Raw genomic sequence first — 22,065 nt, 5'->3', positions numbered from 1 at the left:
CTTACCAGGGCTAATCCATCAAACCGTGTGACATTCCAGGGTAATTTAGCACGGCCCATCCATAGTCCAAAGATGTGCAGGTTAGATGGAAGGAAATCTGAGCACCTGGATGAAAGCTAGTGGTGTTTACTACCAAATAAACCTGTTGGACTTTAACGTGGTGTTGTGAGACGACTTACACCTGGAGGAAAGCCCAGGGGAGAAGGTGCAAGCTCCACATAGACAGTTACCTGAGGTTGGAGTTGAGGCTGGAAGGCAGCAGTGCTAAACACTGCGTGACCCTCCCTGTTGATCAGATCTTTGCCTTCTGTTATACCCTTTCCAATTGCAGTCTTCCTCGGAGGATGATACACCCTTGACTTAAAGCGTGACAGACATGGAGTTCCTGGAGGTGCTGACCGAGGGCTTAAACAGAGTGTTGATGGTGCGAGGTGGCGGCAGTGAAGTGATCACCATTTATTCATAAGACCGCTCCGCTGGCCAGCTTCGGAGCATCTGTATCGAATGGGATGCCAACAACTTTCACCGGTGACATTTGGCTTTTGTGTGACTGGAGGGGAGGGGTGTGTTTGAAATGTTTTGCTTTTGTGTGTCATTTGCTGCTGGGATCTTTGATTGTGATGGAGGAGAGGAGCATCCTGAGGGTGAACAGACTTCCACTGGATATTCTGGACCATGAGAGCACAGAGACATCACTGCACAATTCTCGATGGAAACAAAACCATAGACGCTTGATTCAGGCGATCATCTTTATGTTCTCTCTCTCTCTCTCCCTCTCTCTATCTCTCACAACAGTTGTGTGCAAATTGTGTAATCTAAATGTGTACCACTATCGATAGCACTGGTGTATTCTTAAACGCTGAGTGATTGTACACCTCCTCAGAAACAGTTGGATCAAAGCCAAGGAATATCAGCACCATTTGGGGTGGGGAGGGGGGGAAGAAATGAGAATACATCCGGCGAAAAGTGTTTGTTTTCACTGTATAAATAAATGTGAAATTCCTATTTTTTTTTTGGTCAACTTTAGTTTTGCCAGGTCAAAATTTTGCAAGTTGTCTTGCTGCAGGCACTTGCCAGGATAGGCCACTGGGTGGCCCTCCTGCTCTGTTCATCCCCACGCGGGGAGCAGTCTGTCAGATTTTCGGCAAGTCCGAGTTGGCACTTGCGGGCATTTGCCGAGACCTCGTGTCTCATCCCTTTTGTTTCACAAAAAGAAGTTATTCGCTCAGTTTAAGCATTTGTTTCATCTCTTGTAGGAAGATAGGCTTGAATGACAGCCTTATTTCTATAAAGACGCAGTATATTGCAGATCAAATGAGTTTTGATGCTAGGAATGTATTAAACGTAAGAATATTTTGTCACATACTTTTCTAAAAGTGGATAAAAAAAACAGCATTAAGGATAACAAAGTATGAATTTTTACACTATATCGATGTAGGAATCCTCTTTCTTAAAAATAAGAAACTGTAGTCCTGATTAAATGACCGTAAGAATCTAAATAATGTGTATTTACCTAATTATTTTTATGGATCTAGAATAGGGACAGGTTAAGTGTATCTTCAGCGTTTGTTTTCTACACACCGTATGAACGTTACACACCACCCCCCCCCCCCCCCCCCCCCCCCCCCCCCACCCCATCCCCAGGACTTTTATTTTTCTGTTTGTGCAAATAGAACTGGGTAGATTTCATTGCAGAGTTCGGTCTGAGGAACTGGGTATCAAGGCCGCACGCTTTGCAAGGCCCTCTGTCCATTCACATTGAAGAACACCGGAAATAGAGGCAGCGGTAGGCCAGCAGGCCTTTCAAGCCTGCCCCGCCATTCAATGCAATCACGGTTAATCTATGCCAGCCTCTCTTCTGCACCGTTTCCCCATAGCCCACTACTCCTCAATGTGTCAAGTACTTACCACCTCCACTTTGTAGGTGGTGAATGAACAGAAACTTCCCGAAATCGCTCTTCTGCATGTCAATTCTTGGCGCGTGCAGTTTTGTGTTTTCTGTGCGCAAAAATCCTTATTCAGGTGACCTACCCCAGTCATTTTTTTTTTACATATAGAAATTCACAGCTGAAGTGACATGTTTTCCTTCTGAGTTTTTTTTTGCCTAGTTTAAATCCATACGTGTTGTTCACTAAACGTGCTTGGTCCTCGCATATTATAGGCTGACAGCGTGTGCCTAGCAGGCATGTTGCCTGCCTATAAGTGCGGATCATATAAAGTGTTTTAAAACATCCAAGATTTTTCTAAAGCCTCCAGTTCATATCAAGATGCGAAGAATGGAAGTCACCCCCCCCCCCCCCCCCCCCCCCAAACTATTTATTCGAACACTTGCTCTCTGCATAAGCCTGGCTGTAGTTGTGGGCCTCATTTTCATGGCCAGTCCAGGCCTGGCTACCCCTGTGAACCTAGCTTCCTTATCATAGAATCCACCTTTATTTATCACACTTTACATAAGCTAATTCTCAGTCTCTCTAATTCCTTGTGTAACCCCCTCCGCCCTCTCCATGTTGTTTTGAATTCTTCCATGTTGACAAAGGTTGGTCCAATTTCTAGCTGGTGGTGGGGTCTACCTCTTTGCATATCTGACTCTGTGTTCAATCAGTGCTATCTATTCAAGCATAGGAACCTTGCATCTCCCTGCATTAGTCTGGGTGTGAGTGTGAACGGATAGCTAAATGTTCTCAGCTATCCTGAGCTGAGACCTCCCAAGATTCCATGCAGTTGACTTTAAATCTTTACGTTCTAAGTAAAGATTATTTTATTTTGTTATTGGGTTACTTTGATTAATTAGGAGAAAACCAAATGAGGCATTTCTTGTTCTCCAATTTAATTGTGATGATTCGTCTGTTAGGAAATTTAGACCTGTCCCCACACAGTGTGACTGAGGTAATGTCAACTCAAATCTTCACAGTCCAAAGATTACCTGTGCTAAAATTCCTCAAGTAGTTCACAGTTTCTGGTGAAAGAAGCACCATTTTTAGAGGATGCCACACTGCACAATGATTGAACTGTGCCCACAGTTGTGTTGCACGCAATTTTGCCTTTTTAAGAGTGTGGGCTCCAGAATTGGCAATTCTCGGAAAACCTTGTCACCCAATGTTTTATTCAAAATGTGTTGAATTTATGTTTGCACTGCCCAGTAGTTGGTTCTGTGTTATTCTGTATGGCCCCTACCATGGTGGCACAGTGGTTAGCACTGCTGCCTCACAGCTCCAGGGATCTGAATTTGATTCCTGGCTTGGCTCATTGTGTGGAGTTTGCACGTTCTTCCCAAGTCTGTGCGGATTTCCTCTAGGTGCTGTGGTTTCCTCCCACAGTGCAAAGATGTGCAGGTTAGGTTGATCATGCTAAATTGCCCCTTAGTACCCCTGGATGTGTAGGTTAGCGGGATAGATATGTGGAGTTATGGGGATAGAGCCTGGGTGGGATTGTTGTTGGTGCAGACGTGATGGACTGAATGGCCTCCTTCTGCACTGTATGATTTCTAATGGTAAAGCAGATAGAATAGGCTGATTTGGCCAACTGTTTTACAAGGAAGAACTCCCATTATTTAGGGTGTAGTTAATGGAATTTTTCCAGCAAAGCAGCACCTTTTTTTTTCCCCAGTGGAGCTATAGAGTAGGACTCAATGTTTGCTTTGTACGTGGGAACACGCACACGCGCGCGCACACATGGATGGAGAGAGATACCAAGGCACCAACTGATATAGAAGCTTCTTGCCACAATTTTTTTTACATCCCATGCTAGGGCAGCAAGTAGAACTGAATTAATGCTAACTTGCAGCATCTGGGAGAAAGGTGCCCAGTGGTTGGCACTCGGCAATCCCGATATGGCATCTCAAAAGAAAGAAAAAGTTGGTTGGCAGAAGTAGGATCTGCTGTGCACAAAGTATGGTTATTATGTGATCTCCGATTGAAGCTACATATCTGAGGCACCTTTTAATTATAACCCGCAGAGATCACTGGAGCTTGAGACAAAACTTTACACCGGCCCTTTCCCAAAAGCGAAGGCAGGACATATGATGCACTGAATATACATGGTGAAGTTGGCCTTTTATTTCAAGTAAAAATAAAAGTAGTTTCATTTTTAAAAATGACCAGCATTCATATATTAGCTGCACTTTTTGACGAGTAATTTAAACTAGTTGTAATGATTTTTCAGGCCAGTTTCGGTAGGGTAACTTATTTGGGCTATGTTTTATTTTTGGAGGGGTGGTGGGATTGAGAGGAAGTGGGTTTTTGAAAAAAAAACTGGTGTAAATGTAACTAAAACGTAACATGTTACAATTGTATAACTAACACATGTATTTAACAAGTTGATATTGTGAAATTAAATTTCCAATCTTTCTAAAGACTAAGTACTGTTCTTGAGCAATGAGTAAAACGCAATGCATAATGTATTTAGTTGAAGCTATTGTTCTGTTGTGTTGTTGTGTGCAGCTGGGAGCAAAGTGGTTATGGTTTGCGATATAAAAATGTAATGGGTGACATTTCAATTATCCTTCTCAGCAACTGGGATTGATCCGTTGCAAATTTTGGATGAGTGAAAGTTTTGAAGAACTTCTTGTTTTGTCTTTCTCACTTGATGTCCGATTTGAAGAATTAGCACAAATGCTAAATCTTGCACATAATTACCATTTTAACCTTTCAGTCAACAAAGTGTTTGTGGTCAGTCCATTTACTTCCTGCGTTTTATTCCAGTGCTGTCGATTTTAATACGGAGCCGTCTTTCTTGAAGAAAGTTCTCAAGAAAGAAAACCCTTATTTTCAGAAACTCAGAAAATGCAGTTCATGTAGCTTTACAAGTTAAGCCAAGCCTTGTATTTTTTTTGCTCATCCTGACATTGTTTACACACTTGGATCGCAGAATTGTTACGGCGCAGAAGGGGGCCATTTGGCCCATCATGTCTGCACCAGCTTTCCAAACAGGCATTATGGCTTGGTTCCATTCCTCTGCCTTTTCCCCATACCCCAGCACATTGTTTCTATTCAAGTAATCGTCTTGAATGCCTCGATTGAACCTGCATCCGAACATACTTCCAGGCAGTGCATTCCAGACCCGAACTAAAGTGAAAATGTTTTCTCTGGCATCACGTTTGCTTCTTTTGCAAATCTATCCCCTTGCGTTCTTTCTTGATCCTTTTAAGAGGGGAGACCGTTTCTCCCTATCTGCTCTGTTCTGCCCTCTCATGATTTTGAGCATCTCTATCTAATCTCCTCTTAGCCTCCTTCTCCGAGGAGAACAGTCCCAACCCCTCCAATCTATCTCCATAACTGAAGTTTCTCATCCCCAGAACCATTCTTGTAAACCTCTTGTGCACTCTGTCCAATGTGTTCACTTCCTTCCTGTAGCACCCAGAATTGTAAACAGTATTCCAGCTGAGTGTTGTATAAGTTCAGCATCTGTACTCATGTACTCTATGCTGTTTTAATAAAATCCAAGATAATATATGCATTATCATCTGCTCTCTCTCCATCTGCCCTGTCACTTATTGTGATTTTATGCACAAATGCATCCAGGTCCCCATGCTCCTAAAGTCCTTTGAGTGGGGCGGCATGGTAGAACAGTGGTTAGCACTGCTGCTTCACAGCTCCAGGGATCTGGGTTCGATTCCTGGCTCGGGTCACTGTCTGTGTGGAGTTTGCACATTCTCCTCGTGTCTGCGTGGGTTTCCTCCGTGTGTGCCGGTTTCCTCCCACAGTCCAAAGATGTGTGGTTTAGGTTGATTGGCCATGCTAAAATTGTCCCTTAGTGTCCTGGGATGTGTAGGCTAAAGGGATTAGTGGGTAAATGTGTAGGGATATGGGGATAGGGCCTGGGTGGGATAGTGGTTGGTGCAGACTGGATGGGTCAAAAGGCCTGTTTCTGCACTGTAGGGTTCTATGATTCTATGAATTTTGCCCCTTATGTTCTTCCCACCAAAATACGTCACATCACACATCTCTGTATTGAACATCGTCTGCTGCCTATCTGCCCACTCTGCCAACTTGTCTATGTCCTTTTGAAGTTCTACACTGTTCTCTTCACCGTTTCCAGTGCTGCCAAGTTTTGTATGTTTTTTCATTCATTCACGGGACATGGGCGTTGCTTGCTGGCCAGCATTTATTGCCCATCTAGACGAGGACAGTTGAGAATCAACCACATTGCTGTGGTTCTGGAGTCGCATGTAGGCCAGACCAGGTAAGAACGGCAGATTTCCTTCCCTAAAGGGCATGGGTGAACCAGGTGGGTTTTTCTGACGATCAACAATGGTTTTCATGGTCATCAGTAGATTCTCAATTTCAGATATTTTTTATATTGAATTCAAATTCTACCAGCTGCCATGGTGGGATTCAAACCTGAGTCCCCAGAAAATTTAGCTGAGTATCTGGATTAAAATTCTAGCGATAGTACCACTAGGCCATCACCTCCCATGATCTGCAAACTTTGAAACAGTCCCCTGCACACCAGAACCTAGGTCATGAATATAAACAGACGTTTCTGGTAGTTTGGATTTCAGGGTTAGTGACAAAGACTGGGGCTTGTTCCTTTCCTCAAACAGGCGCCCACAAACATCCAGTGATCTCTGCAGCAAAGATGTCCCTATTCTTGACATCAGTTTGAGTATGGCCCCAAACAAAGCCAATCCCCAGCCACCCAGCACGTGTGGTCAGGAAGGTAAGCAGCCAGTTGCACTGAAGTATTTTAGAATAGAGTAGAATCCCCACAGAGGCCATTCAGCCCATCGAGTCTGCACCGATCACAATTCCATCCAGGCCCCTATCCCCATGTATTTACTCTTTTACTCCCCCTGACACTGAAGGTCAGTTTAGCATAGCCAATCAACCTAACCTGCACATCTTTGTGGGAGGAAACTGGTGCATCCGGATGAAACCCATGCAGTCATGGGGAGAAAGTGCAAACTCCACACACTGAGCTGAGCCAGGAATTGAACCCGGGTCCCTGGCACTGAGAGGCAGCAGTGCTAACCACTGTGTCACCCATAGGGATTAAAATGCTTTGACTTTTTCACTTAATTGAAAGTGCCAATAAATGATTTGGATGCACAGCTGGAAAATCTCAAATAGAAAAATCTTTACACATTTGTTGGCGTAATGGAGAAATTTGACTTTCTACAAATATAAAATCAGCTTTTCATAGACACTGTGGCTGTTTAGGGATGGTTATGCATGGCAATCAAATATTTGGAATGGGAATCACTACAGCAGGGAGAAAAACAGTGTGTCTGTATTCTATAAAATATGGATTGAACTGGTGGGAATTGACAGCAAATAATACCTCAACGTCAGACTGAGTTGGGGATGCACCAAGACATTACGGCAGGAGATGGAGGCGGCCTGCTGTCTGCCACACCCTGTTTTCTCTGATGACCTTGACAGGTGTCCTGTGGAGGGCCAACGCCTAGAGGTGCCCAGCCTGATTTTAGGGTCCCACTGTGTGGCAATGCCACCAATCTCAGTCTGTGACGATGGAGTTGAAGCAGTCACGAGAAGAGGGGATTCAAACGGGCGGGATACTCCTGTAGTCACCTGCCTAGGTGGCCCCAGGGTTTGCGCAAACCAATCCTCCTGCCTATGGGTGCTCCCTCCTTGAGATAGAGGGGAGGCTGGAGTGAGTTTGAAAAGCCCCACAGCTTCTGGTATTGGCACTGATGGATCCCAGCAAGTTCCTGCATGGGGAGTGCATGACTTACAATAGTGCAGGGCAAAAATCTTACACTAAGGTCTCCAGGGTGGCCAACACCCTAGCAGTGTTGATATCTTTGCATTGCATTATCAGATGGACTCCCTTCCTGATTTTAATGAGTTTTCCTTTGGAGTTGCAGCAACTTCAGAATGACTGAGTCTGGAGGTACTGGAACCATCTGACTGGGACTCAGCAGATACCAGGCCTCCAGTATCCTCTGAATTCCAGCACCCTGGACTGTCTCTGCCTTCAAGCCTAGGTCCCAGTAAGGTGTGTGTCTCTTAGCTGTGACAGTTTTCCTATATCACGGTCTTTAAATTTCTCCTCTGTGCTGCTGCTGGGGTCAGAGTTGAAGTCCTGGGCTACTTCCTAGATGTGCCTGTGAAAGAGAGTTGATAGAATAGGGGTAGCATGGTGGCACAGTGGTGAGCACTGCTACCTCACAGCACCAGGGTACCGAGTCTAATTCCAGCCTTGGGTCACTGTCTGTGTGGAGTTTGCACATTCTCCCTACGTCTGCGTGGGTTTCCTCCACGTCCTCCCACAGTCCGAAGACTGTGCAAGTTAAGTGTATTGGCCATGCTTATTGCCCCTCAGTGTCCAAAGACGCCCAGATTAGGGGGTTCAGCAAGTAAATACATGGGTTATGGGAATAAGGCATGGATGCTCTGCCAGAGAATCTGTGCAAACACAGTGGGCCAAATGGCTTCCTTCTAGACCATAGGGATTCTGTGATTCTATTTTATGAATCATTGAAACCCTACAGTGCAGTAGGAGACCATTCAGCTCATTGAGTCTGTGCTGACTCTCCGACAGAGTACCTGACCCAGGTCCACCCCCTGCCCTATTCCCATAACCCCACACATGAATTCAGCTTACTTAAAACCTTGTGTCAAAAGACACTCAATGCAGTGAAACTGAGCCCCGCACAACGTTAATGCTTTCAGGAAAAGAATGAAAATGTGAAAATTAAATGTGCATTAATTAGCATTTTTCCTATTCAATAATGGAGTAAAAGTTTTACATGTTACCTCAATCACATGCCAACCTTGAGGTATTAATTTTTTTGCCCTCCTGTTTCCCTCATGCCTGTTACCTTGGAGAGTAGTGTACAGATTTTGCAGTATGTGAAAACTATTCTGTCATGGAAACACTTGCGTGATTGCCAAGTGACAGAGGAAATGGTCAGCCTACGTACTCTTATTAAACGAGCAAATCATTGAGCGCTATCAGTTTCTGGCGAGCCTACTTTATTTTACATGTCTAGCTTCCTTCTCTGAAAATTACGAAAGCACCTCAGAATGAAGAAGGGGAGGACTTAATCTTGGCCTATCTACACCCACGGCATTCCACTGCTGATGAACACTGCAGAGGTGGAAATAAAGTTTGAAGATTTCTGATCTTCTTTCACACCCTCACTCCCACTGTCTCAAATCCCAAACGCTCCCTCCAGGTGACACAATGATTTACTTGGACCTCTGACAATTGAGCAGTTCCTGTGCTTGCAGGTCAAGGAGCCGCAGGAAAAGGCAGGTATGTTGGGAATGTTTAGAGGTGTGGACCAGGGATTGATTCCATAAAACCACAGAATCCCTACAATGCAGAAGGAGGCCATTCAGTCCAAATGATCACCGCAAAAGCCAACGGCACAAGTGGCGGACTCTGTGATTTTACATCTTTCATATTGTACTCTGTTTCATCTGCATTCATAAACCTTCATAGCAAAACCAAGGGAGCCTACAGCTAATGACATTGGAGTGTGAGCAGACATTGTAGGTTATGGGGTAAAGAGCACCTAATACATAAGAAAAATCTGGGGCAGTGATTGGTTCCAGGCTCCAGCACAACCGATCATCATGTAATTTGACTTTTTTTAAAAACAAAATTTCCATAATTTAGCCTGTTTAAAAAATAAAGCCCAACACTTGATTCATAGAATCCCTACACTACAGAAGGAGGCCATTTGGCCCATCAAGCCTGCACTGACAACAATCTCGCCCTATTGCCAAAAAACTCACATTACTCTGCTAATCTCCCCGAGACTAAGGTCAATTTAGCATGGTCAATAAACCTAACTTGCACATCTTTGGACTGTGGGAGGAAACCAGACCACCTAGAGGAAACCCACAAAGAGACACAGGCAGAATGCATAGACTCCATATAAACAGTGACCCAAGCCCGGAATTGAACCAGGGGTCCCTGGCGCAGAGACAGCAGTGCTAACCACTGTGCCACCCACATTTAGATTTGGATTTGAAAAAAATTTGTTTTTCTCCCTTTTGTTTCTTATCGCGTTTTACCACGTAACGTCATCTCTTTTGTACATTTAATCACTGCCTGTCCTCCGTATTATTACTTTCTATTCCTTTTTGTTGTTTTTTTCCCTCTTTCCATATTCACCCCTGCCCATTTCCCCAGTCTCTGTACTTCTCCCAATCCTGAGAAAAGGCCATTAACTAGAAACATTTGTCCTGTTTCTCTCACCACAGATGCTGCTTGGCTTGCTGAATATTTCCAGTGACGTATCCTTTTATATCAGGGAAAAGGGGAGGAAAACATTTTCAAGGTTGCAACAAGTTCTGGGGATGGCATGGTGGCACAGTGGTTAATGCTACTGCCTCACTGCACCAGGGAAATGGGTGCAATTCCAGCCTTGGGTGTCTCTGTGGAATGTGCACATTCTCCACATGTCTCTGTGAGCTTCCTCCAGGTCTTCTGGTTTTCTCCCACAGTCCAAGTTGTTAGGTTAGGTTGATTGGCCATGCTAAATTGTCCCTTCGTATCAGAGGATTAGCAGGCTAAATACATGGGGATAGGTGGGATTATTCTCAGTGCAGACTCCATGGGCCGAATGCCCTCCTTCTGCACTGTGGCATTCTATGATTCTATGACGTGCATAACAGGAATGGTGCTACAAAACAAAAGAGGGTAAGAAACAGAAGCTGGATCTAAAAGAGGTATAAATGACAGTGGCAGAGCCATTGAGTTTAAAGTTTAATTATTCGTATCACAAACAGGCTTACATTGACACTGTAATGAAGTTTCTGTGAAAATCCCCTAGTCGCCACACTCAGGTGCTTGTTTGGGAACACGGGTGGGGATAGCCAATACACCTAACCAGTACATCCTTCACACTGTGGGTGGAAACTGGAGCACCCAAAGGAAACCCACGCAGACATGGGGAGAATGTGCAGACTCCACACAGACAGTGACCCAAGCCAGGCATTGAACACAGGTCCTTGGTGCCAAGAGGCAGCAGTGCTAACCACTGTGCTGTTGTGCTGCCCATTACCAGCATCTGCCATCTGAAAAATAAATGAGTGTAGTGGATGCAATCTGAAGTTATTGAAATCATTGTAAAATCTTGCAAATTGCCTGAGGGAAGCAAGATCCTGTGTCAAAATTCTGGAACTTCTCTGACAGCACTGTGGGTGAAGCTGCACCATGTGGACTGCAGTGATTCAAGAAGGCAGAACACACCTTCTCAAGGGCAACAGGGGATGGGCAATAAATGCTAACCTAGCCAGCAACACCCACATCCCAAAATTAAATTTAAAAAAGCCACGATCTGTCCACATATAAGCTAATCAGTTACTTTATGTGAAATATTCAAGCAACATGGAGAGACAGGTCACATGATTAGGATCCCATTTTGATTTTTTTATTTTATAGCCCTACTTGCTTTGGAGCAGTCTGGAGAATGAGCACCTGAAAACAGCAAAAAAGCTGTGTGCCTCGCTTTCCTGTTCTTTCAACTAAGCTGAATGCTATGTTTGCTTGCATTTAAATTGTGGTCAACATACTTACTGTCAATGAACTCTTTATTTACTGCCTTTTCTCATTGAACGTTAAATGGCCTAATTGTAACCTCCTCTACCTTGTAACTTTTATATTTTTACATTTCCACACTCTGGGAAGGATGTGATTGCACTCGAGAGGCTGCACAGAAGATTCACCAGAATGTTGTCCAGGCTGGAGAACTTCAACTACCGAGATATTGGATAGGATGGTTTTTTTTACCCTTGGAGCTGAGAAGGCTGAGGGGGGGACCTGATTAAGGTGTATAAAATCATGAAGGGTGTAAATAGGGAGGAAAGGAGAGAAGGGCTCCACTTAGGAGCAGAGTCAATAACCAGGGGGTATAGATTTAAATTAAGGGGCAAGAGGTTTATAGGAGATGTGAGGAAAACCTTTTTATCCAGAAGATGATGGGAATCTGGTACTTACTGCCTGAAAGCTTGGTAGAGGCACGAGCCCTCACAACATTTTAAGAAGTATTTCAATGAGCATTTGAAATGCCATAGCATACACGTCAAGTGATGGAAAATGAGATTAGAATAAATAGGTTCTCAAATCCGGCATGATGGGCCGAATGGCCTCTTTCCATGCTGTAAAACTCTGACTAGTGTGTGTGTTGCGATAGTGTGCTCATCTAGTGAGGTTTTAGCATAAAAGCTTTAAACATCCTTTGGTGTTTAACCAGTACTGAAACAGTTAAGTATCTGATCATTGCAGATGGTGCCTTTCTCAATGGACATTGAAGCCAGTGGCCTTTGTTTTGTTGCTTGACCATTTCCATACAGCATGGACTAACTGCGCACTTTGTTAAAGAACTTTTGGTGCAGTCCTTGGATATCTCTAAAGACATCAGAAAGAATGGGATGAATGTTCCCGGCTCCAAGGTGGTGGGATTGGAAGTAGAGGGCAAGAAAATATGGAGAACTGCATCAGAATGACTCCCCGATGCAGTCCCACCAACAGGGATCCTTCCTAGGAACGGGCTGGGAAGTGGATCTGTTCCTGCTCCCAAAAGGTGAGTAGGAAATAAAATGGTTGAGACCCCATTTAGGGGTGATTTTGTGACGTCAGTGTCATTTTAGAGATGGCAGAATACACTGTCCCCACCCCCCTCTGGTCACCTGTGCAGTTATGTGTGGACTGCCAACTTCATGGAGGTGGTCTCCCTGCTGTGGACCATGCGGGGCCATCAGAGCCAGGGATTCCATGCTCAATGATTGGTGCAGCTTTTCCTCAATGCCGTCCTATGACCAAAACCATTCTGCTCGTGGAATCTGCTCTGAGGCTGATGATTGTTTCCATTTGCCTCAAGGAAGCCTCGATGTTGAGGCTCCCAACCTCTGTCAGCAGCGTCCAGTTCTCCTGATGATCCACTCCTTTTTTCCTATCTCAGAGACAGTCTAATGCCTACTGTGTTAAAATAAAAATCTATTTAACAATATGGGGTTTTTTTAGCTGAATTACATTCATTCAGAAAAGCCTGTGCTGTATATTAGAATGAAGGTGAGCATTATGCTTGTGCCATGTCAATTGAGTCTCACCAACTTTTACAGATGCACCATAGAAAGCATTTTTTCTGGTTCTATCACAGTTTGGTATGGGCTCCTGCTCTGCCCCCAAGACTGCAAGAAACAACAAAAGGTCGTGAATGTAGCCCAGTCCATCACACAATCCAGCCTCCCATCCATTGATGCTGTCTACACTTCCCACTACCTCGGCAAAGCAGACATCATAATTAATTTCACAGTAACTTCATTGCAGTGTTAATGTAAGCCTTATTTGTGACTAATAACTTTAAGGACCTATGCATTCCAGACATACTCTCTTCCACCTTCTTCCGTCAGGAAAAAGAAACAAAAATCTGAGATTATGTACAAACCAACTCAAGAACAGATTATTCCCTGCTGCCATCAGACTTTTGAATGGACTTACCTTGCATTAAGTTGATCTTTCTCTACACCCTAGCTATAATACTACATTCTGCACTCTTTCTTTCTCTATGAACGGTATTCTTTGTCTGTATAGCACGCAAGAGACAATACTTTTCACTGTACACTAATACATATGACAATAATAAATCAAATCGAAAGATCGAAGTGAGACAGAAGGATGACTTGCCAAGAGAACAGAATCCTGTTTAAATGAAGACTTTAATTTCAGACACAACACTGAGGTACATCAGCTAACAGATCCTGTTTTAAATTCCTGCATGAGATTTCAGTGGGAAGGCTGGCATTTTCTGAGTGTCCCTGGTTGCTCTGGGCAGCCCTCTTGAACCCATTGGTAGCTGTTTGACACAATTGAGCTTAGGCCATTTTCAGGAAGTAATTAGACGTCAAGCACATCAATGTGGGGTGAGAACCACATATAAGGCACACTGAGAAAGTACAGTAGCTTTCCTTGTCCTGAAGAACATGATTAAATCAGTCAAGTTTTAAAAATAATCCAACAGCTTTATCGCCATTTCATTTGATTTGACTTAACTTTATTGTCACGTGTACTGTGATATAGTGAGAAGTATTCTTTCTTGTGTGCTATACAGGCAAAACACACCGTTCGTGAAGTGTATCGGGGAAAAGGAAAAGTAAAGGATGTAGAATACAGTGTTGCAGCTACAGGTAGAGTGTACAGAAAGATCGGCTTAATATGTGATAGGACCATTCAAAAGTCTGATGGCAGCGTGGAAGAAGCTGATCTTGAGTTGGTTGGTGCATGTTTTCAGACTTTATCTTTTTCCTGAAGGAAGAAGGCAGAAGAGAGTATATCAGGGTTGCGTGGACTCCTTAATTATGCTGTCTGCTTTGCCAAGACAGTGCGAAGTGTAGACGGAATCAATGGATGGGAAGCTGGTTTGTGTGAGGGTCTGGGTTACGTTCACAATCCTTTGGAGCTTCTTGCAGTCTTAGTCAGAGCAGGAGCCATATGAAGCTGTGATACAACTGGAAAGGGTGCTTTCTGTGGTTCACCTGTGAAACTGAAAGAGTCATAGTGTATTTTTACCAATACCAGTTTTTGTAGATCGAGTTTGAATTTTTGAATCACCGCTCTTGTTCTTGAACTCGTGTTCTGGGTATTATCCGTCCAGTAATGTAGTGATTACACTGCCTGTGTAATGTAATGATTCAGACTTGGTCGTCCCAATTCAGATTTTCAAGTGCCTTCAATGAGTACACAATCAGCAATGGCTGTACTATCGCGATATGATAGGAAGGATTACATAGAGAATGCTTTTAAGTCTGGAGGATGTCAAGATATGTTGCCTGGGCCTGGATTCTGGGCCTGGGCCTGGGCCTTCCTCGTGGTTCCCATGTCAGCCGGGCAGGAGCATCCTCATCTGCTTTGGGACTGGAGAGCAATTTTTGACAGAAAAGGCGTGGCTGAAGCCAGAGTCCAAAAGTGAGGACTGAGGTTGGGATGGGCGCAGAGGCCAGAAGTTACTGAAGTCAGGATGGAACAAGAGGCCAAGAGGAGTGGGCAGGAGCAGACAGAAGGAGCAGGAGCTATGAATAATGAGTGGTCAAAAATTTCTGTCAGTGTCTTGGAGAACTGCTGACACATATTTGTTAGGGATCCAGGCGCACAGTCTGGATAGGACAGCTAAACTCCAAACCTCCCCTGATTCTGAGAAGCTTTGGGTGTGGAAAATAACTTTTGTGGTCTGAATGGCAAGGTAATCTGCCTCATGGATGAGGGGAATTAGCAATGGCAGTGCCCCAAGCATGTTGGCTCTGCACCCTGTTTCTTTGCTGTACTGCAAATCTAGTTTTAACCTCAAACTCATTTTGCGAAGAGTGGGGATAGGAAGAAAGAGAGAAAGGACACTCCTTTCTATTCAACTTTCTGCTCCTACTGTTCAACAAAACCATACCTGCAACACAGCTTATTCAATACCAGGAGTTGAGTTCTCAATGTTTTTGTGTTTGGGGTGTCAAGCCACAGTCATCCATTTGTAAGAAGTTCTTTTAGGATAAGCTTTTCCATGAGTGTACATATAGGTTTGATGCTGGTTGAATAAAAGATCACTGTGTTGGTATCTTTGTGCATTCTGTGCACCTCAATCTTGCATTACCCACCCTCAGCTCCGGTTATGAGGTTTTGCTCCAGAAAGTGATCACAAAATTCAATTTGACATTCACTTTTGAAGGTATCTTCCTAGAGATGAACCATGAAACCAATGTCCCCTTTGCCCTTTCAAATGGATGTAAAAGACCTGGTGGGCATTACTTTGAAGCAGATTAGTGCTTTAGCCAATAGTTAGTCCTCAGCCAATATCACTAAAGCAAATGATTGAGTTATGTTTAAAGTTTATTTATTAGTAGGCTTACATTAACACTGCAATGAAGTTAATGTGAAAATCCCTTAGTCACCACACTGGTTGGGTGCACTGAGGCAGAATTTAGCCGATCCACCTAACCAGCACATCTTTTGGACAATGGGAGGAAACCAGAGCACCCGGAGGAAACCAGAGCACCCAGAGGAAACCCACGCAGACCCCGGGAGAATGTGCAGACTTCATACAGACAATAACCCAAGCCTGAAATCAAACTCAAGCTCTGGCACTGTCAGGCACTAACCAATGTACCACCATGCCACCCATTAACTATTAACTCATTGCTATTTCTGGTAGCTTGCTGTGTGTACGTTTCCCCATTACACTTCAAAAGTTTTTAATGGATGGTTGAGCACTTTGAGACATCCTGAATGTGGAAGATGTTGTATAAATGCAAGTTCTTCATTTATTTGAAAAAAACCTGCTGCTGCAAGAACAAACAGTAGGTTCTGGTGGTGAGTCACAGTGAATTTGAGGTGTACATGCTGGTTAACAAGAAAAGACAGTTACGTGGCCAACTTAGTCCTTTTCAGCAGTTTTCTGATTAACTTCACAAGCGTTTTCTCTTAAGGATCATTAAGACCTGCGCTGAATACACTGAGCCAGCAGAGAGGGAATAAAGAAAAGAAACAGAATATTGTTCAAAGCAACCTCCGTCCTACTTGTGTTGGTAGAGGAAATGAAAGGAACTACTTTGCTTTTTGTCAAAGGGATTTAGGAGGATGTCACCACTAAGGCGGCCAAAGGGTCTGAATTACACACTGAGATGAAACTTCTTCCTCATCTTTCATGAAGAATAATAAACTTTGAAGAGCCCCTTCATGTTTCTCTTGTACAAGACAAAGAAATCCAGGCAAGGGTTTAAGAATTATTTCTGTCTGTGGAGAGGCTTCCCTTTAATCTCTGTGACACCACCCTGTTGTTATTACTGTCTGAATATTTGTATTCCACCCACCCCTCTTCCCTTCAACCTCTTTGAATGGAAGTTCCTGGTCAGGGTAAAACCCTGTGAGAGGGAAGTGCATTGAAAGTTTATTCAGAATATGTGTGGATAGCTTAACCCCTCTTTCTATGATGATATTAAGCTAGGACAAAGCGTCGGTATTTCAAAGCTGCCAGCAATGAGGTTCATTATTTTCAATCTGGTAAAGTTGGACCTTCATCTTTCTTTCTGTAAATAAATTCCTATTTCTCTTTATTCACACAGAAAACCCTGTCCTTTTCAAACAAAAAGGACATGTTCATACATTGCGCCTTTTTCAACTAAACAAAAGCTTGTGGGATAGCCCAAAGATGAGAGGTTTAGGTGGACTGGCCATGCTAAATTGCCCTTCAGTATCAGGGGGACTTGCTAGGGTAAATGCATGGGGTTACAGGGATAAGGCCTAGATGGGATTGTGATCAGTGCAGACATGATGGGCCGAAAGGCCTCCTTCTGCACTGTTGGATTCTATAATTTCCTGATTCAGTCAATAACTTGACAAACCAGAATCAACTTGCCTGGTTTGAACCTAAACAAAAAGTTGGTGGTCAGCTGTTCACTGGTACATTTCTCCATTGCAACATCTCTTCTTCTGAGTTCATTTGCCAACCAATAGGCACCTTCTTCTCATGCAGTTGTTGTCCCCTTTTCAATTTGGTATTTTTGTATCTGATGAGTGCAAAATTAAAAGATTCAACAGCATATTTTTTTTTGTAGCATTACTCAAGTCTTGTTCTACCACTTGATTATTTTTCCTTTCTTTTTGAAGGCTCTTAAATGACATTTCTGTCAATCTTGTGAATTACCATCATTTAGTTTCCCAGCATCAATATCTAGGGGGCCACCACTGACCAGAAGGTCGACTATAAATGTCATAGCTGCTGGAACAAGTCAGACAGAGACCGGATATTCTGTGAGATGTGGCTTATCTTCTGATTCCTTGGAGCGCCTCTGCCACTCGCAAGGGATGGAGTGTCATGAGATAGACTTTCCTGGATGGGCGATGCTGTAAGAACACTCAAGAAGTTCATCACTGACCAGAACAACCATGGTCATCCAATCGTTCTATCAGCAGTGCATCTTGGCTGCAGTATGTTGGTGTGCTGCTCATAGAAACCAGTAATGTTGTGAAGGAAATTAAATCTTCCACTTAGGAGCTGCTGGAAAAGATGATACGGCAAGATTTTATATTTCAAACCTTTTTTCAAACCACTTGCTGCCTCACAGTACCAGGGGCCCGGGTTCAATTCCCAGCTTGGGTCACTGTCTGTGCAGAGTTTGCATGTTCTCCTCGTGTCTTCTTCAGGGTGCTCTGGTTTCTTCCTACAGCCTGAAAGACATGCTAGTTAGGTGCATTGTGGTAGCTCATGACACTAAATAGTCTTTCTCTTTAGTTGACCAGTAGAATATTCACTGATTTGTAAGGAAGTTCGTAACCTGATCTCACAAATAGTTTCTTCTTCCCCATGGCAAAGTGAAACATTTTGGTAGATAAATGATGGAGTGTGTCTGAGGCTAGTAATGCAGCTGATGGCCATTTGAAGATGCATTAACTGACCTTGACTCTCACTCGCATGAGAGCATTGAACTTCATGCAGCACTGCATCCAGGTCCCCGGGATTAAACTCCTCACATTGATCTCCAAGACTATCAGCTCCTCTGGATTTTTGACCATGTGTGTAGGGAACTTCCTGTTGATACAGGGTAGCTCTTCCCCTCTCCATTCTTTTACCAAGACCTTCAGTGCAGCAATCAAAAATGTTGTGCCATTCCTCCTTGTTTGCCAGGATGGATTCACTGCCTGTGTGATCGCCAATTCCTGGTAGAGTCACATTCCCTTTAAGAGCACAAAATTGACATGCTGACTGCATTTCAACCAATCTGCATGTGTTCATTGCACATGCCTATTTTCGGAGAAATCCAATTTAGCCCCTTAAGTGATGAACTCTGCACAATACTCCAACTATTATATGGAGACCAGAACTGTGCACTATACACCAATTGGGAGCAGGCACCTTAGGATTGAACCAATTCTAATTCCCAAAATGAATGGATGGAAATCCCATCCTAGCATTTGAGTCATCAGGATTAGAGTCTCGTTGGGAATCTGTTCCCTCAACAGTGGCCAGCACTGCTGCCTCACAACATCAGGTGAGTGGCTGTGTGGAGTTTGTACATTCTCTCTGTGTCTGTGTAGGTTTTCTGCAGGAGCTCCGGTTTCCTCCCTCATTCCAAAGATGTGCGGGTTAGGTTGATTGGCCATGCTAAATTGTCATGTAATGTCAGGGGATTGACAGGGTAAATACATGGGGTTAAGGCTATAGGACCTGGATGGGATTGTTGTCAGTGCAAGCTTAGTGGGCCAAATGGCCTCTTTCTGTGCTGTAGGGGTTCTATGATTCTGTGTAAGTAGCAGCTAGCTCGCAGGAGAGATGTTCTAAGGGTCCCATTACAGGGGGTTAGGGAGATCGGGAGCAGAGGCCAGCATAGGCCTGGACATGCACTGTGGGTCTCAGACAAGCATTCCTACTAACCACCATTAAAGAACATTTTCTTAATTTGCTGACATAGGAACATAGGACTTAGGAGCAGGAATAGGCCAGCCAGTTCTTTGAGTCTACTCTACCGTACACCAGCACCCTCTGTCTGGTTGGATGTTTTAGATGTAGGTTGAGGGATAAATATTCAGCAACACAGTGGGGTAGTCTCCCCTGTGTTCTTTTATTTCCACCTGAGGGAACAGATGGGCCTCAATTTAAGAGAGATTGGACTTCCAATGCAATACTGCACTGGGAGCACTGGACAGATGTTTGTGCTTAGTTCTCTCTTGAGGGATTTGACCCTCTATACGGAACTACAGCTAACATACTGCTTTCTTCTTCCCTCATATTTATTGGTAGCAAGTACACCGGAATACTAAGATATTTATAATCGGAAGGTTTATATTCTCTTAAGTGCAGACAAAAGTGATCCTTCACCAACCCTATCTCCTGTTGTGTATAGAAATCCTGATCAGAGGATATTGCAAACAAGGGGTTGCATTCACAAGCACAAACTCCGTTAACCTGTATGCTGGCTGCAATGGCTTGAAGAAATACCATGCTGAGTAATTCAGAATAACCCTGCAGTAGGGCTTGTAGTCCGCCATCCAAATAATGGGGCAGATAGTCGGTCCTAGCCACTAAACCAATAAGGTAACCACACTCTTAACCTTGTAGTTTGTACATGGCTGAAAAGAGAGACACGCTATTGAATCTTTTTGTTTTGCGCCCATTGGGACAAACACAAGAATACCAAATTTCAAACAACAATTTATGCTGTAGGGAAAAAGGGCTCTAATTGTTGGCAAGTCAACTCTGGCTGTGGCAATGCCGTGCGGAAATCAATGGTGATATATAGGCACCCACGCTCCCAGGTAATTCAAAAATTGTGCCTCGGAAAAGCAGCCAGCATAATCAAGGACGCCACGCAACCTGGTCATACTCTCTTCCGTCTTCTTCCGTTGAGAAAAAGGTACAAAAGTCTGAGGACACGTAACAACTGACTCAAGAACAGATTCTTCCCTTCTGAAAGGACCTACCTTGCACTAAGTTGTCCTTTTGCTACAGCCTAGCTATGACTGTAACACTACATTCTGCGCTCACTCCTTTCCTTCTCTACGAACAGTATGCTTCATCTCTATAGCATGCAACGAACAATACTTTTCACTCTATCCTAATACATGTGATGAAAAATGAAAACAAATCAAAATCCTTGTGTGCAAATGCATTTTGCTTCTAGCAAGTGTAAACAATGTCAGTGTGCTAATAGCAACACTAACAACCAATTTAGGATAATCAATCGGGCTCATAATGTGATTCATTTTCACCTATTCATGGAATCATAGACTCCCTACAGTGCAAAAGGAGGTCATTTGATCCATTGAGTCTGCGCTGACGACACTCCATCCAGACCCTATCCCCGTAACCCCATGTATTTACCCTGCTAGCCTCACTGTATTCAACATGGCCATCCCTGATGTCCCCCAACCCTAGACCAGCCCTGATCTTCTTGACCCACACCCAGCCGAATGACCAGGCCCAATTGCCATCCTACTTCCCTCTATCCGCAATCCCAAATACAGAGTGGCAGCAGATCCTATTCACTCTGCTCACCCCAATAGGCTCTGCCCCCTTGTCCCCACCCTTGTCCCTTGGGCATTGTCAGTTTGCCCATTGTGCTGTGCCAGGGTGCCAGCTGGCTTCCCTTTAGCCCCGGCATTCTGCGGGGTGGGGTCTCAATGGGCTCTCTTCACTCCAGTAGGGTTGGCCGCCTGTTCCCCATTAGTGGGGAGCAGTTGTAAATCCACTGGAGTGACCCACACCTGGCGGGGGTGGGGGAGACGCAAGTGGCCTCGGAGACCAGTCTGGGCCTGCTAATGACATTGAAAGCCGGATTTCCATGTGCTATTTCAATGTTAGCTCTGTTCTCTCTTCACAGATGCTGCCGGAGGATTTTCTGGTGCTTTCAGTTTTTGTTTCAAATTGCAGCATCTGCAGTGATTTGCTTTTAGTTTAGCCCTGAGGGTTGAATGTCAGGAAATACTTTTTCACACAAAGTTGGTGGAAATCTGGGGGTTGTGGTGTAAAGAAACACTTTTACAGACTTCACTAATGAACACAAAAGGTTATTTAACAAGTAGAATGGTTCAACAGCCTCCTGGCTGCAGCTTGCTCCCTATATGTCTCCTTCCCTAAGAGGGTTCCACCTCCTGGGGTGATTAACCACTATGGGCCCCAATTGGTCACTTAAGCCAAGTGACACTATTCTGCTGTGTTGTTCTTAAAGGGCCATTCAACTGACTTCTGGCTTTTAAGCGACACTTAAGGGCCACCAGGAAGAATACATGCAGAGGATGGCAATGGAAGGATTGGGACTCCGTAAATGCATACAGTTTTAATTTAGGCAGGCATCATGATCGGTGCAGGCTTGGAGGGCCGAAGGACCTGTTCCTCTGCTGTCCTGTTCTCTATTCTTTGGTCTGAGAATTTGGCAATCGCCTGACAAATAGCGAAAGCGCCCTCCTGAGAAGGAATGTCTTAAGAGTCATATTGACTCAAAACTCATTAACTCTATATCTCTCTCCATAGTTGCTATCAGACCTGCTGGGTATTTTTCCAGCATTTTCTGTTTTTAGTGCTGCAGCCTTTTTCATCTGGCCATGGCTGGAGCTCCTCAGTTTTTCAGGCTTGTCAATTCACTGAAGAACCTCCTCTCACTGTGCACCCAT

At 44.1% G+C, this 22,065-nt stretch overlaps 1 protein-coding gene across 4 annotated transcripts in view; it reads left to right on the top strand.

The window, feature by feature from the left end:
• Positions 1-1,622, top strand: part of LOC145352844 (solute carrier family 12 member 7-like) — a 222,292-nt gene extending 220,670 nt beyond the window's left edge. For all 4 annotated transcript variants that reach the window (XM_080203176.1, XM_080203178.1, XM_080203177.1 and 1 more), the window contains one exon: positions 375-1,622. In XM_080203176.1, coding sequence (XP_080059302.1) covers positions 375-466 — 92 coding nt within the window. In that variant the 3' untranslated portion in view covers positions 467-1,622. The remainder of the gene's footprint in view (positions 1-374) is intronic.
• Positions 1,623-22,065: the final 20,443 nt, after the last annotated feature.

The sequence above is a fragment of the Carcharhinus amblyrhynchos genome, chromosome 2 (genome assembly GCF_965287045.1).
Source record: "Carcharhinus amblyrhynchos chromosome 2, sCarAmb.v2.hapA, whole genome shotgun sequence".
NCBI lineage: Eukaryota > Metazoa > Chordata > Chondrichthyes > Carcharhiniformes > Carcharhinidae > Carcharhinus > Carcharhinus amblyrhynchos.
Note: the sequence above shows the minus strand (reverse complement) of the source record. Positions and strands in the feature narration are given on the sequence as shown.